At 39.1% G+C, this 14,315-nt stretch overlaps 1 protein-coding gene across 4 annotated transcripts in view; it reads right to left on the bottom strand.

Moving 5' to 3' along the window:
* The window catches only part of cdh23 (cadherin-related 23), a 195,517-nt gene that overhangs the window by 66,981 nt on the left and 114,221 nt on the right, over nucleotides 1–14,315 (bottom strand). For all 4 annotated transcript variants that reach the window (XM_032552273.1, XM_032552272.1, XM_032552270.1 and 1 more), the window contains exons 14-21: nucleotides 11,004–11,068; nucleotides 10,101–10,338; nucleotides 6,935–7,040; nucleotides 6,550–6,677; nucleotides 3,502–3,574; nucleotides 1,574–1,690; nucleotides 1,203–1,315; nucleotides 747–854 (exon numbers count right to left, since the gene is read on the bottom strand). In XM_032552273.1, the coding sequence (XP_032408164.1) occupies nucleotides 747–854; nucleotides 1,203–1,315; nucleotides 1,574–1,690; nucleotides 3,502–3,574; nucleotides 6,550–6,677; nucleotides 6,935–7,040; nucleotides 10,101–10,338; nucleotides 11,004–11,068 (948 nt within the window). The remainder of the gene's footprint in view (nucleotides 1–746; nucleotides 855–1,202; nucleotides 1,316–1,573; nucleotides 1,691–3,501; nucleotides 3,575–6,549; nucleotides 6,678–6,934; nucleotides 7,041–10,100; nucleotides 10,339–11,003; nucleotides 11,069–14,315) is intronic.

The following is a 14,315-nucleotide window of genomic DNA, read 5'->3' as shown; positions in this document are numbered from 1 at the left end:
GTAAGATGCTTGTTGTAGCCGTCTGCCATCTAGGAATGTTACAGGAAAGTACTGTCGTCTTTAGAGGCCTATCTAATTCTTGTATTTCTAGAATTGCTCCGCTAATGGTGGCAACATGTAGGAGTAACTCTGCTATGTTGGTTCAGACTGGTTCGTTTTGATTGAGCTGTTGCATGTTTGGATGATTATTTCCTCTGATTCTGGTTCTGGATGCTGTGTAGCTGGAAAGAGTTTTGCTCTTACTTTTCTACTTTCAGACAGCTATAGCTGTAACTGTGACAAGATATTTCTTTTACAGAGACCGAAATTACTTTTCTCCTCAGGGTGTCTGGACTCAGTCTTATAGAAATGGTGAGGAGATGCTTCAGCTGGGGGAAGCTTAAAGCAGTTCTCCTCTTAATGCTTTTCTAGACCTATGCCATGGGGAGGGGACCAAGAGAAAAAACCCAGAACTCACTAAAAGAACTCTAAATTCTTTGTTGGGATCCTCCAGAAGGAGCTGGAGTGTTGCTTGGCACAGGAATGTTTGAGATTTTCTTTCCCTGTTGCTTCAATGACCCGATCTCAGGGAAGTGGAAGACATTATGGACGAATGAAGGTTAGGCGTATGAATCATTGTTGTCTTTGACTTACTAGTAACTAATTATAGAACATGAGGACAAAATAAAATAATTTTTTTGTTGTTGTTTACCACTATTGCTATGAATACCTGGGTGGTACAGTAAGGTTGGGTAGGATGGACTCACAGAGATAACATCGGTGTTGATTGGACTCATCTCCACAACGTTGGCTTCATACGGCTCGTCTCGCCACGTTGGGGCGTTATCATTGATGTCAAGGATGGTGATGTTCACCTAAATCAGGGTGGAAAGGAGATTGCATAATCTTCTTCATATAGAACAGATGTAATGAAAGATCATGATATCCAACACAAATATATTTGTATTAAAAACACAGGACTCCAGTGAAAATCTTGCATCAACTCATCAGGGGCATGAATGTTATATCAGATTTGAGTTTTCCATCATTTATACTAGTTAATATTTTGACTCAAATGTTTGAAAATTTGGCAGAGTTTTATCATGGCATAGGCTGCCTTTTGACCAAAAGGCAAAAATAAGTAAACCAATGAGATACTGAAACAAAAACAAGACTTTGCTAAGACAGTTTGTTCATTTAGAAGATGACTGTAAGGTTGTTACAGTGGCAATGCCTGTCTTCTGCTGAGGCCCGACTCCTCCATCCACAGCTCTCACTATCAGGATGTACTCTGACTTCTGCTCTCGGTCCAGAAGGGCTGTGGTTGTGATCTCTCCTGAAACAAAAAAAAGCAGCAGAAAACACTCATACTGCCAACATTGCAGGAACTGAATATTTCAGGATAAACCGGGAAGTAATAAAAAGTGGAAACATTCAAAAATGAGTGATCAGGGCATCACAAAGCAGACCGCCAACAAAGTAAACGTCTCAAGTAAAAGCTGATCTAAACAGACTTAGGCAGGTAGAAAGTCCACATATTAGTTAGCATGAGGTGACAGAAGCAAACTGTATTAAAATGCACACACCAACATACCTGAGCGTGAGTTGAGACGAAACTGAGAGGAACCTTCCAGGGAGTAGATGAGGGAGGCCTGGCCAAACTCCCGCGAGGCGTCCAAATCAGTTGCATTTACAACCAGTACTGTTGCCCCTTTATAAAATGAGTAATGTGGAAGAGAGAGACACAAAGAAAGTTACAACTCATTGTATGAGAAGAGATGTTGTCGAGTGCAGTTAAAAGAGGAAACAATCAGAGAAAGACAAGCTGCAGAGACAGTTTGCGACAGCGCTGGTAGAGCTAATTTCTTCACCGCCCCCATCCACAGTGACACTGATGGCATGGGAGTGAGTGGGTTTATGGATTAGTGGATTATTAGACTGTTATTTGGCACAGAGCTGATCAATAGCTAGGCTGGTAAGGGGATGAGATGCTTGCCAGAGCCGCAGGGCAAGCCCTAAGCTCCGTCTAGTAGAGCCAGCCTTAGGGCTCCACCTCAGGGCCGAATACTGCTCTAAACCTCAGCGTTCCTTCAAACCGCTCAAATAAGTGCTCCACTAAATAGTGTGCAAAACATAAAGCATGGTCAGCATCTGCTGCAGCTAAAAGAGAGAGAAAGGGGCGGTCAAATATCCCATTTTCCTCTTGCGACTGGAAACTAATCTATTGTCTGGGAAGAAAAGAGGCTTCACATGCATGAGAATGAGCGCAGCAGCTAGCGATTTCCCTTGAGGAGCCAATATCCCACATTCTGAGAGAGTATTTCCAAACAGTATTGAAACAAAACACAGACGGCACAGGTTAGAGAATACAGATGTATTAAAACATGACACACCTGAAGCTGCAGAAAAAATATCCAAAACAACACAAAGCTCTTGGTTGAATATGCAAATACACTTAACAGAGTGCTTGAGAGTTGTGTTTGTTGTGCAACCCGCAAATCTAATTGGAGAGATTTGCATTTACTGCAGTAAGAAACTGAGCTGATTTCAAGTTAACAGGCAGTTTAAAAACAGGCATTCTTTGAATAAAAAGCACATTTAATTTAATTTTCCCAGTTCACCAACTTCTGGATAACACTGATCCACACACATCTGCCGTACAGGTAGAGTTAAGCTTCTAAATATTGTTTTACATCTCAGGTGAATTCATTACTGCCACATGTGAAGGACAAATTACGAGCTCTACAGAATAAGTTTCTGCAAGCCAACTCTAACTACAACAGTCCTGGTACAGCAAACGGAAAGCCAACTCATCTACATCTAATATGACTGCTTAACTTAAAACATATATATCTTTTAATTGATTCTGTCATCAATACAAATTTATTAGAACAGAAAGCTTTATGTTATTGTATCAGATACATTGGCCACCAGGTATTAGGGTAGGACAGGTATCGCAACCACCCATGAAAAGTTAACATTTGCTCATAACAGCCAATTGCAATAATTCCAACATAAAATATCACATAATATGGTTTAATACGCTTGGAGGAAACCATTTTAGTGCTACCACACAAGCTAACATCGATGGTCTTCCTCATTTCGGCTCATGGTGGTTCAACTAATGAGACCAGCTGTAGTGAGACAGTGTTAAAAACTTAGAAAAAAAAAGTTTGTGGGTGTAATTAAAATATTGCAAAATAAATAAACTAAAGGGTTTCTATACTTTAGCAAACCACTGTGAAAACAAAATCCCCTGTGAACCCTTTACATTTTGAATGGCATTTTTGTACTAAAAGTGAGGAGAGGTAGTTAGCCTTCAATTAGCACATGGCTAACTAGGAATCATTTTATTCCTACTTCCATTCAGTTCTATTTTTTGCAGGAAAACAGTTAGATACTTTCAAAGCTAAAAAAGTAGAATTCACTGCTGTCAAGTCTTGAAAGAGTGGAACGTTTCAACATTTGAATGGTTGAAACAGTTTTAGGCTAAAATGCATGAAGAAAACACATCAAACTCACCAGCATTAAGGTTCTCTGGGATTTTGACGATGTAAGACGGTTTGCTGAACTCAGGTGGATTATCATTTTCATCCTGCAGGTGGGAATAAGCATAAACAACAGTTCATTTTGATGCACTAAATAGTGGGAGAAACTCAAAAAAAAACATCAAGATCGAAAAACTGTCTGGCTAGTTGCAGTTTAAACTGTGACTTGAGATTTAGCTTAACATCTGTGGGAATTAAGTCAAGAAAAGTAGGAAAAGATTTTACGATGAGTGTCTTAGTTGAAAGTCAGGCTCTAAACAAAAAATGTTGAACCAGAAGATGACATTTAAGTACGGTTAATGAGCTTGATGTTATTTCTTGGTAAATATTTCAATAATCTCTATGAATGGCAGACCACAAGGTGAAGATCATCAGGATTAGGGAAACCAGGACACACTCCTGGTACCAGGCCCCTGGGTTAAGCTTTGACTTATCATGCTTGACTGGGTTCAGACTGAAAAAGTAATTGAAAAGCCCTATAATGGCAAAGACTGAGGAGAAAACCATGTAAGCCAGGTTGTAGGAAGGGTCTAGCCATGATAATTCCCTGCAGCGTAATCTGGCTTTTGGAAGACAGAGACATACTTTGCTGGGCTTCTTGATGTTTCTAAATAGTTCACTGGAGGTACCATCTGGAGATGCCTGGTGTTACTTGAGGGGTGTGACTGGGAGGAATGGCCTCCCTAATCAGGACATATCTTGTTACTGAACTTCTGTCTAAGGTGGTTCATAAGTGTTCTTAGAATCAGGTCACCTTCAGAGAAAGGACAATAAGCAGTTTTGTAACCATACCATCAGAGAGGCAGAAGTCATTTGAGTACCTCGTGGTAGTGAGTTGGCTCTGGTAGCAGAGTAGACTGCAGGACAAACCTGATAGACCCAAACGAGTCGTGACGTGAACTGGGATCATTTATCAGACAACTCTGTTGAGGAGATCTTCAATTTCCAAGGAAGGCTGGAGACATGCTTACTGAACGGGTCATGTTTAAAACCTCCATCACAGATGCAACTTCTAGAAATTGTAACATAAAGGTCACAATAAAATGCTACAGTGGCAACAAAGATGATGCAGGATCAAGTCAAAGAATGAGGCCTTAGGTCCAGAATCAGTGGAGAAGTTCAAGTACGGTGTCTTGTTCATGAATGATGGGACGGAGTCGGAGATCCACAGATAGCTGGGCTGCACAGTTGGTAGCACTGTTGCCTTGCAGCAAGAAGTTCCTGGTTAGATTCCTGTGCATGTTCTCCCTGTGCATGTGTGGGTTCTAACCGGGTACTCCGGCTTCCTCCCACCGTCCCAAAACATAACTGTCAGGTTAAATAGTTTCTCTAAATTCTCCTTAGATGTGAGTGTGTGTGTTGGTCAGATCATTCTGGTGGGTCCCAGTGTGTCTAGTGAGAGAGATGTACAGTATGGGGTTCCTTCGTGAACCTGTTACTCTTCTTGGATAAGCAGAAGAGAATGAATAAATGGTTGGATATATAAATTGATGCTTACGGTGGTGAATTTGAAAAGTAATAACTTAGTTTGTAATAAAATTAAATGTAAAGGGATGAAATGACAGATAAATTCCTTTAACATGGAACAACAGCTGCCTTAAAACAGCTTCAGTAAGAGCATTTAAATGTCTCACAGCCTCCCACTCATGAATAAGACTCCATTTCACACCAACATTTCCAGTTGTCTGGCTATTCGCAGAGAAGATCCCCACTGCGTGAGCTGCTGAGAAATGTTAACACTTTAACAACAGTCACTGGGACAATTATCCATTTGGGCTCCGAGTTACACTGGTGCAAAGCATTGTGTGAGTGTGATGCTGCCAGCTGCTGATAAACCCCTGTGGTGAGAGTCACGACAGAGAGAGACACAGGCAGAGAGACGTAGGGGGAACGCTGAACTGTGAACATCTATCCCGACTGGTCTTAGCAGCTTTTCTCCCTCATGCGGGATGCGTATAGGAATTCCTAATGGTCTGTGCATATCAAAGGATATTCATCCATTCTTCTCTGCCGTTTCTCCTTTCATGAATAAAAAGTAAGATGTATAATGGATGTCTTCCATGGGAAATGAGACTGTGGGCCTGGCGACTATGGACCTCATCTGCTCATTGTGGTTTGATGGCTGCATTTACAGTTTCTAAGCAAAAGTCAATATATGAGTTTTTAATTTAAAAGTCAATAGAAAACAACAAAAGGAAAACAAAAGGGTGTTTAATGCGATACTAATGATCAGAGAGGAAGAAATAAAACAGTGAAGAAGATGTGTCATTGAAAGCTTACTTACACTTATCAGGACTTAAAGGATGAACTGGAACGGGTCTTCTCCACAAAACCCACGCAAAGTCAAAATTATAGATTTAAATTCAGATATTTAGAGTGAAACCTACTGTTTCACCTCCAGGAGGATTCAGGGTGGTATTTTTTTCTTTTTCTTAGTTGTGCCACCCTAAATATTTTACTGATCTAGTCTGCCCACCCATATGGAAACTTAGTGTTTCGGTACTCATGGATTCACCTGTTAACAGATTGTTTATGAGGATCATAACTCCAAAACATTTGCGGAAAATTTGCCTATTCACGGATTTTTTCCATAAACCATATATAAAATATTGCAAAGAAAATGTAGCTTGGGAAGCTGGCACACCTGGGCACAATGCTACCTGATACGCTATGGGCTGAAGCGCCACTAATTTTCCATGGTGCTGATTGGCTGAACCGATGAACTAAGAAATAAGGAAGACTTTGGATGTTAGCTTCTAGGGCAGCACTAAGACAGTTTCCACTGCTGAGTATTAACACATTTTAAGATATATTTGGTGTTTAAACTAGAAAATAAGCAGTGATAAGAATGTCTGGAGGGTCTCAAGTATTTGCAGAATTTAACTATTCCCTGGTAGTTGTGGTGCCCAAATACCAGGGATTGCTGTGCATGTATCCCCCTAATATTTCACTCAAATATCAACTGGCAACTTACATTGACGGAATGCAGCTTTATTTAATTCACTGACGAGGTTGTACTTACTATAACCTCCACTGTGACCGAGACGGTGCTGTTAAGCGGCGGATTTCCTCCATCTTTGGCCATCACTGTCAAATAGATCAACCCCTTGGGAACCATCTCATAGTCGAGAGGCCTGGTCACGCTTATAACTGGGGCAGAAAGGGCAGGAATGGAAAAGGTTCATTTTTGTTTCCGTTGTTAATTAAACTAAGATGTGAGAAACTGAGTACACCCCTGCTGCTTTCAGACAGTTTGAACTATTTTAGAGGTGCTCCCAGATAAAATCAAAAATGTTAAGATAAAATCAAAAATAAGATAAAATCAAAAATGTAGAAATTCTTTGACTAAAATAATGTATTTTGAGGTTGAACCAAAGACAAGTTTGTAGAGATGAGAGTAAAAGTACCTGCATAGCCTTCCACCATGATGATGCTGAAATATTGAGGGAAAGCTGAAGCTGAAATGATGGTGTACGTCAGGAAGTTGTTGGGAGGAGAATCCTCATCAGTAGCCTGTAAGTGGGCAGATGTTAGGGGGGAGTGGTACTTATAACATAATGCCTTAGTTGAAGTTTTAATAGTAAGACATAAAAAACAAGTTGTAGCACAGCAGATGTTGCTGTACACAATGCTCATCTTTCAATTTAAATGTTTGAACTATATGAAGTATTTAGGTCTGAGCATGAGTCTGCAGCCAGGAAGCTGTCAGTCAACGGTGGCATGTTAGTGGATGGATTAAAGCTGATTCTGGCTATTAGTGGTGCAGACGTCAGTGTTGGATGAACACCAACTGAGCCACGACAAGCCAAGCAGGCAGAGGAAAGATGAAACCGTTTGTTGAAGGACTAATCCGCAGCAGCTTTCACCGCGATGATGACACCGGCTCATTATTGTTGATTTGGCAGGAACTTTAAAATGAGTCCTCCGGCTGTGAGGAGAGTCTACTGGGCCTTACTGGCATCATTAGAAGCTGGACAGGTTGTCAGAAACACTCATTTGTATCTCTGCACAACAGACATATCGCTATGCTTTTATTTAATGCCAAAATGTTGAGTAAGCAATACCTTTCTTCCCCCACAACTTCTTAAGCAGTGGCTTTCCTTTCCAGGCTGTCCTTCTAAATCAATTTTTAACAAACACTTCCACACTAGACAGTTGTTTCCCACTCAAAGGTAAAACGAGTCGGGGGCAGCAAATCAAAAAGATGAGGGGAAAAGGAATAAGTATAGGGAAAATGAATGAAAGCAGAACCTCTGCAGTAGGAGGCAAAAACCTCTGAGGCAAGAAGCACAGAGCAGGAAATCCTCTCTTTGCTTTGTCTTCCCAGAGCGGTGTGCGAACACTTGTGTGTAAAGCATCTAAGTTCGCTGGTAAACCGCTGACACACACAATTGTGTGTCTGACTTCTGTTTTCCTCTTGGGCGACGTATTAATATCAGCAGCGTTCAGAATAATCAAACACAGCGAGCCAAGCGTTGAGACCAGTTCACACGGTGCGCCGTACAGCCGAGCAAGCCTCAAGGGATGTTTTTCTCTGCTGGGTGCAATCAAAGCAAACGCTGAGCCATTAGTTACAATTGTGCCTGTGTAGCTCTGCCTTTTGTGTGGCATTGACTGATGGCCAACACACTGAAGCTAACTGGTTTTCTTTTTGAAACACAATGCACATTAACACAGTAGTGCAGGTTTTACAGTGAAACCAGGAAAACAGACGGTAGTGACAACAAGAACTGAAAAAGAAAAATCAATTTTTTGGATTCGTTCAAACATGTTGGCATGTGAATATGATGCATCATTGTAGTTATTTTATTTTAAGTTCTACCAACTGATGGGTAGAAGATGGAAAAGGAGATTTTCTACAAAAGTATCATCACTTAGCTAAGAGCATCTTTCTGTGCTGATAATAATATTAATAAACTTTATTTATAAAGGGACATTGTACAGTTGAGACATAAATGTTACAATTTCATGAATTGTTCCAGATTATAGAATAAGCTAATTCACATCTGCAGACCCTTAACAAGTTACAAAAATGGATTTACAATAAAATAAAACAGAAAACACTATAAGTTACTTACTAGTGACACATACGTACAGACAATTCTCTTTTAATGGGGCATTCTGCATACAATTAAGAAAAAGTTTACCAATTTTAACTTTTGTTATGTGAATGAAACACATAGTTTTACATTTCGAAAGATCACACCTATTAACCGTACGCAGATCTAAGTGGAAAAAATACCATCTGCAGAAAACAGGCTGTGAGTATGGAGCAGAAGAAGAACAAAAGAACAACCTCTTACACTCCTGGCTTCGTAAAAAAGAAAAAAAAAAAACAGCACAAGAATATCAACGAAGGTAGAATTCATCTTCTCTTTGCATAATCTCATAATTTCTCATAATCTCTATCTGATATTATTGTAAATATTTTTCTAAAATTGTCTAATTTTGAGTTTGAATTAAATAATTTTTAAAGTTAAAAGGAAGTAAAAACCTATGTTTCAAACTAACAAGTTCTTTACATGCAGGTATAGAGAGTGTGATGGAGACAATGGAGGGTTGATTAGATGGAGACCAAACAGACAAAAAATAGGTAAAGTTGTCAGTTTCACTTTCAGTTTCAAGCATCCAACATGTCATGGTGAGTGACTCAATATCATGTGTGACATAATGTTATCATTGGGTTATAGGTGTGTTGTATACCTGGCATGCAGGGACTGAGGGGTTGATAATGCTGAGTTTTTTATTGTATCAGAGAAATCCTGCACATTTCTCTATTGCTTCAAGTCTTTCTATGCTACTAAAATAAAAGGCAGTTTTAATGATGTGAATGAGTGTAAATGCAAACAATAGTTTCATTTTCACACACAATTACAAGTTCAGGATGTTTATTGAATGAAATGTAATATTTTTACCATCTGATATATTTTGATGCCAGTTAAAGTTTTTTTTTCCATTTCTGAATTGATGAGATAGCACAATGCACCATTACGCCGTTTTTAAAGTATTACTTACTGATTTAACAACGCTGACATTAATCCTCCTCCCCAAAGTTTCATAAAGAATAACTGGAATTCCCTGTTGCTTAAAATAATAATTAAAAAAAGCAATTTCTCTCTTTAATCACTTTCATCAGTTGCTGTTGAGAGAACAACTGTGGCCTGATGCCTAAATAGGTGCAAAATGTTTCCTTCTGCTGGACGCGTTGACGTGAAATGTGCTGCATGAATGCGGTGCAGAAACTACGATTTGTGAATTCTCTCCAAAGTTCTTTGAGCCTAAAACTAAAAAAATAGGAAACATGTTGAGGTCTATTTAACTGAGTAGCATTTCAGGTTGGAATAGCTTAGATAAAACATCTAAACAGCATTTTTATACCTTCATAAATGTTGGTTTTGGCGTAAAGGGTTAATACCTGAAACCAGATGTGTGTTTATGAAGCACTTTAGAGCTGCTATAAAGAGAATAGTAATTGGATGTTCTTTTGGACAAAACAAAGTTTAAGACCAACTCGTAATTTTATTATATAAACCAGTATGTGATTAGTTTGCATGCCTGTTAACGACACCTCACCCTGATCCGCGCCACAGACTGCACCGCCTGCTCGTTCTCCCGCAGTGAACCCACGTACGCCTCCTTCTGGAAGAGCGGCGTGTTGTCGTTGATGTCCAGCACGTTGACACGGATCCTTCCGGTGGTTTCCTCCCCGCCGCCGTCCCTCGCCAGCACGGTCAGAGTGAAACGCCGCATTAACTCATAGTCCAGGCTGGCCTGCAGAATGACCCAGCCTGTTTCTGCATCCAGCGAAAACCTGCAGGACGACAAACAGCTGAGATTAGACAACTTCCTCTTTACTTACAGTTTGTTTTTACATCACATCCACCTGCCATTGGCATTAATGTCCTATTTAACAAATTATTTGTACCTATTTTTCAGAAAAGCGTAATTACACTGTAGACAACTGAAATTTCTATAACAATTAGTGAAAATTTTACATGAGACACTACTCACAATAATAAATGTTTTTTGAAGGGCAATTTAAGCCATTAATTTCCAGACATGATTCTGCACAATTATTTACATTTGTTGTAGAACTACTTATTTTATTTTTTTGTTTTCCATACTTTTTCAGCAGGGCAGAGGTTAAAGGTTCTGGGAAAGCCATTTTATAAGATTAAGATTTTTCTGCTTTCTATATTTCTCTTATGAAAGGTTTATTTTCATTGATTAAAGAAAAATAAAACATTTTGAGAATTTATAGTCCCTCTGTGAGAAATTAAATGTTCCTCTGGACTTAAAGAGAACAGATGTAAAAATAATCACCAATCAATTCTGAAGCGAAGCTGTTTCTAAGAGTGGTTTGCCAAAAACAGAGTCATTTATTTGTTAACCAGGCCCATAATTAATGAGCAGATTTTATAGCTGTATGTTTTTGTGAAGTATTTCACATGTGTGTTAAAATGTGTTTAATCTCACTGGTCTGGATCGTCGCTGAAATAGTAACGGACAATTCCAAAAGGGCCGACGTCTCCATCTGTGGCCTGGAAGGAAAAGATGAGGAAAGACACGGTTAGATCAGTCCTTCTGTTTTTAATGCTAATGTTCACATGAGCTTCTGGCCAACAATTAGTTTTTTAAATTTTTTCAGCAAATGAAAAAAATCTGGACATTAATTCTTTTAAGTCAAAAACACCAGAAATGATGCAAAGAAAAGCTAAATTTACATACAGAATTGAAAAGTAGAACATCTCTGAAGAATTTTGAGTTCTTGGCATAAAAGAAGCCTCTACCTGAGCTTTATGAGCAAAAGTAATTGACCACATCTTAACACTGATCATCATAAATCTGAGAAAATCTCAGTGCATTGAGGACAGGCCACATTTAACGACTGCAACAAAAAAAAAAAGAAAACACTTAAAATTTCATGTCAACATGATCGGAACAGCGAGACAGACACAATAACAAGTTGGAAAATCCATTTCCAGCCGGCAACGTGAACTGCTGCGTCTAGAAATGAAACCCGGAGCTGCAAGAAGGAAGCAATACATCAACTCTGCACCAAGCTACAGTAGAGTACTTTGGTCAGGAGCTAATCTGAGGTGGAAAAAAAAACAGGACATGTGTTCAGAGTTTAAATTACTCCAAGTTTCAGTTCACTGAAAAGTGGGTGCTGGGTTCGGTCTACCAAGGACAAGTTCCCTCCAAGATGTTCCCACCAACAGGTACAGAAGTCTTGGTTTAGGTAGGAGGAGGCTTCAGAGACAACACAGAAATGGTTGCAGGATAATCACATCTCCTTTATGATTTCTTTAAAATTTTATACAAAATTAAAAAAAAAAATAGACCAAAACTTCCAGGGTTCTGTATCTGTTTTAATAAGTGCTTGAAGTTCTACTAGAAACCAGAAAAACTACAGACATACAGGAAAGAGGGAAGAAAGGAATGATGGATGGACAGATGGTTGGATAAATGGACAGACAGACAGCATATCAAATGGACAGAAATGCAGACAGACATTTCTGTTGATTGTTGTGAGAAAATGTCTGGAAATACAATAGTTGTCAATACTTTATTTCCTTTTTCCCTGGAAAGAGCCTGGAAAGTTTTGGAACAGAACCTAATTCTCCATAACATCCTGACTTTATAATCAGAAAGTGTTTGTGCTACTGATCCGCCTGCAGCGCTTCGCTGTCTGCTGCTGAAAATGTCATAATGTCACATCCCAAAAGGAACAAATCCGACGGGATCCACCACAAGATGCTGATCTTGATTTTCAACAACAATGGAGATTATTGTTTTTTTAGCTTATAAAATATTCATGTGTTATTAGAAAAGAGATGCAGCACAATATTTATTTTTAAGCATGTTGCTCATCATATTTCAATGAAAGAAGCTGAAATAAATTAGTGAGTCTCATACTTTTCTGCTTTAAAAACTTCACAACGTGGCTCCATTCAGGCTTCCTCTGATCCATGTTGTAAAGTCCTGATCCCTCAGAATTTTTTAATACACAGCAACTTACAGACTTTTAAAATAACTAACACATGTTCAGTGGTAAGTATAGAAATATGTAACGTTGATACCTCAATTAAAGCTGAATAAGGAATATGCTCCTGTCTGTTTTTGATTCTGCTATTCCTCTGCATACATTTGAGTCTGGTGTGGCTCTGCATAACACGATCTGTCACAACTGTGTTTTGCCTCTTTTCTTAAATTTCTCACTCCAACAGCTGTCTGCGACTGTACGATAAAACATGAAAGCCTCGCTTCACTTTCTGGAGGTGTTGATTGGATTAAGTCTGATGGGAAAAGTGATACATTCTTGCCCACAAAACCCACCGCTGCCATGCAAACAGCAACAACTTCTGTCATACGTTTTGCAGATGAAAGAGGTGACAGAAAAATACCGCGTAAAGAGCAGCACTCAGGAATCTGCCACATTAACACAATTTGTCTCTGCGAACACAAACATTCCCGTGTGCATGCTGCATGCGCGCGGGCCGCAGTGACGCTGCTGATGGATCGCAGCAGGGGAGCCTGTGGTAATAGAGTTTCACTTCAGTGGCTCTGCAGTCAGTTGAGGGGCCAAACTTGAACGTGTCTGCTGTCCCCTCTGCAGAGCACGGTGCTGGTCACGGTGATTCAGAGGCGGACCGAGAGCGAGCTGAGTCTGGGAGCTGGAGCAGCAGAACCGGAGTGGAGAGCTCACTGTCTGTGGGCCTGAGCTCCAGCATGAGAGAAAGTATGGCTGTACAGTTATGTGTTTAAGGAACATCTGTGCATTTGCATTTTTTTATTTTTTTGTAAATTTGTGTCAGTGAATGGTTGAGTAAAATATTCATCTTTCACTAACAACTTTTTTTTGCTTTTATTTTAATTTTACAGCAAATAGGACCATGCACATAATAAGATTATAATTTTAAATGTTAGTATATTAAAGTGGACCTTTTACGCTTTTGCTTTAAACAAAATGTAAACAAAAGTTAGAACAGGTCTATATTCTGTACAAACATTTTCATTATACTTTATGCAAAAAATGATTCCCAGATAATCAGATTCCACCTCCTTAGTTCTGCTTATTTTGAGTTCTGTTGGTAATGAGCTGTTTTAGGGATCTGTCACTTTTATGTAAATAAGTTGTGGTTGGCCACGCCCCCTCAAACTCAAAGTCCAGACCTTAGTCCAATGTAAAGTTTTTGAGAAGACTTGAAAGTTAACATTCACTGGTTCCATCTCTCTCACTGAGATTGAGATAATTATCAAGAACATGAAAACATTTCAGGTTCTTGATGATAAAAATGTGAAAAAACAACCATTAAAGTTGTGATAGATTAAACATTTTTGTTCCAACGGACAGTTTAGCACTAGTTGTCTTAGTAACTTTTCCATGTAAGCATGTTTTTTAATTATGTTTTCATTTGCTTTTCTAATCTTGTATTGTGTTTTTTACACCAAAAGTTCAGCAAAGACACATATTACAAATTAGATTGTTTCAATACAAATGAATAAGTTGAAGTTGGTGTTTTTATTGTGACGTAAATGTACAAAACTTCATGTTGTATGAATATGTTTGCAGTGTACAATATCCACAAGGGGTTTTAATATCAAGTCTTTTGAAGACTACACTGAATTCAACGGAGTTCTCCACATTTTTACATCCAATGTTTTCGATTCTTCCTCCATTTTCTTTGTGTAAACTTTTCCTCTGCAACTTTTCCTCTGCATCAGAGCGTGCCTGCAGCTCCACTGTCTCCTCTCTACTCTACATATCTCCTTTAGCACACCCTT

This window comes from Xiphophorus hellerii, chromosome 22 (assembly GCF_003331165.1).
Source record: "Xiphophorus hellerii strain 12219 chromosome 22, Xiphophorus_hellerii-4.1, whole genome shotgun sequence".
Classification (NCBI taxonomy): domain Eukaryota; kingdom Metazoa; phylum Chordata; class Actinopteri; order Cyprinodontiformes; family Poeciliidae; genus Xiphophorus; species Xiphophorus hellerii.
The sequence above is the reverse complement of the archived record's forward strand: the minus strand, read 5'-3'. Positions and strand labels throughout refer to the sequence as shown.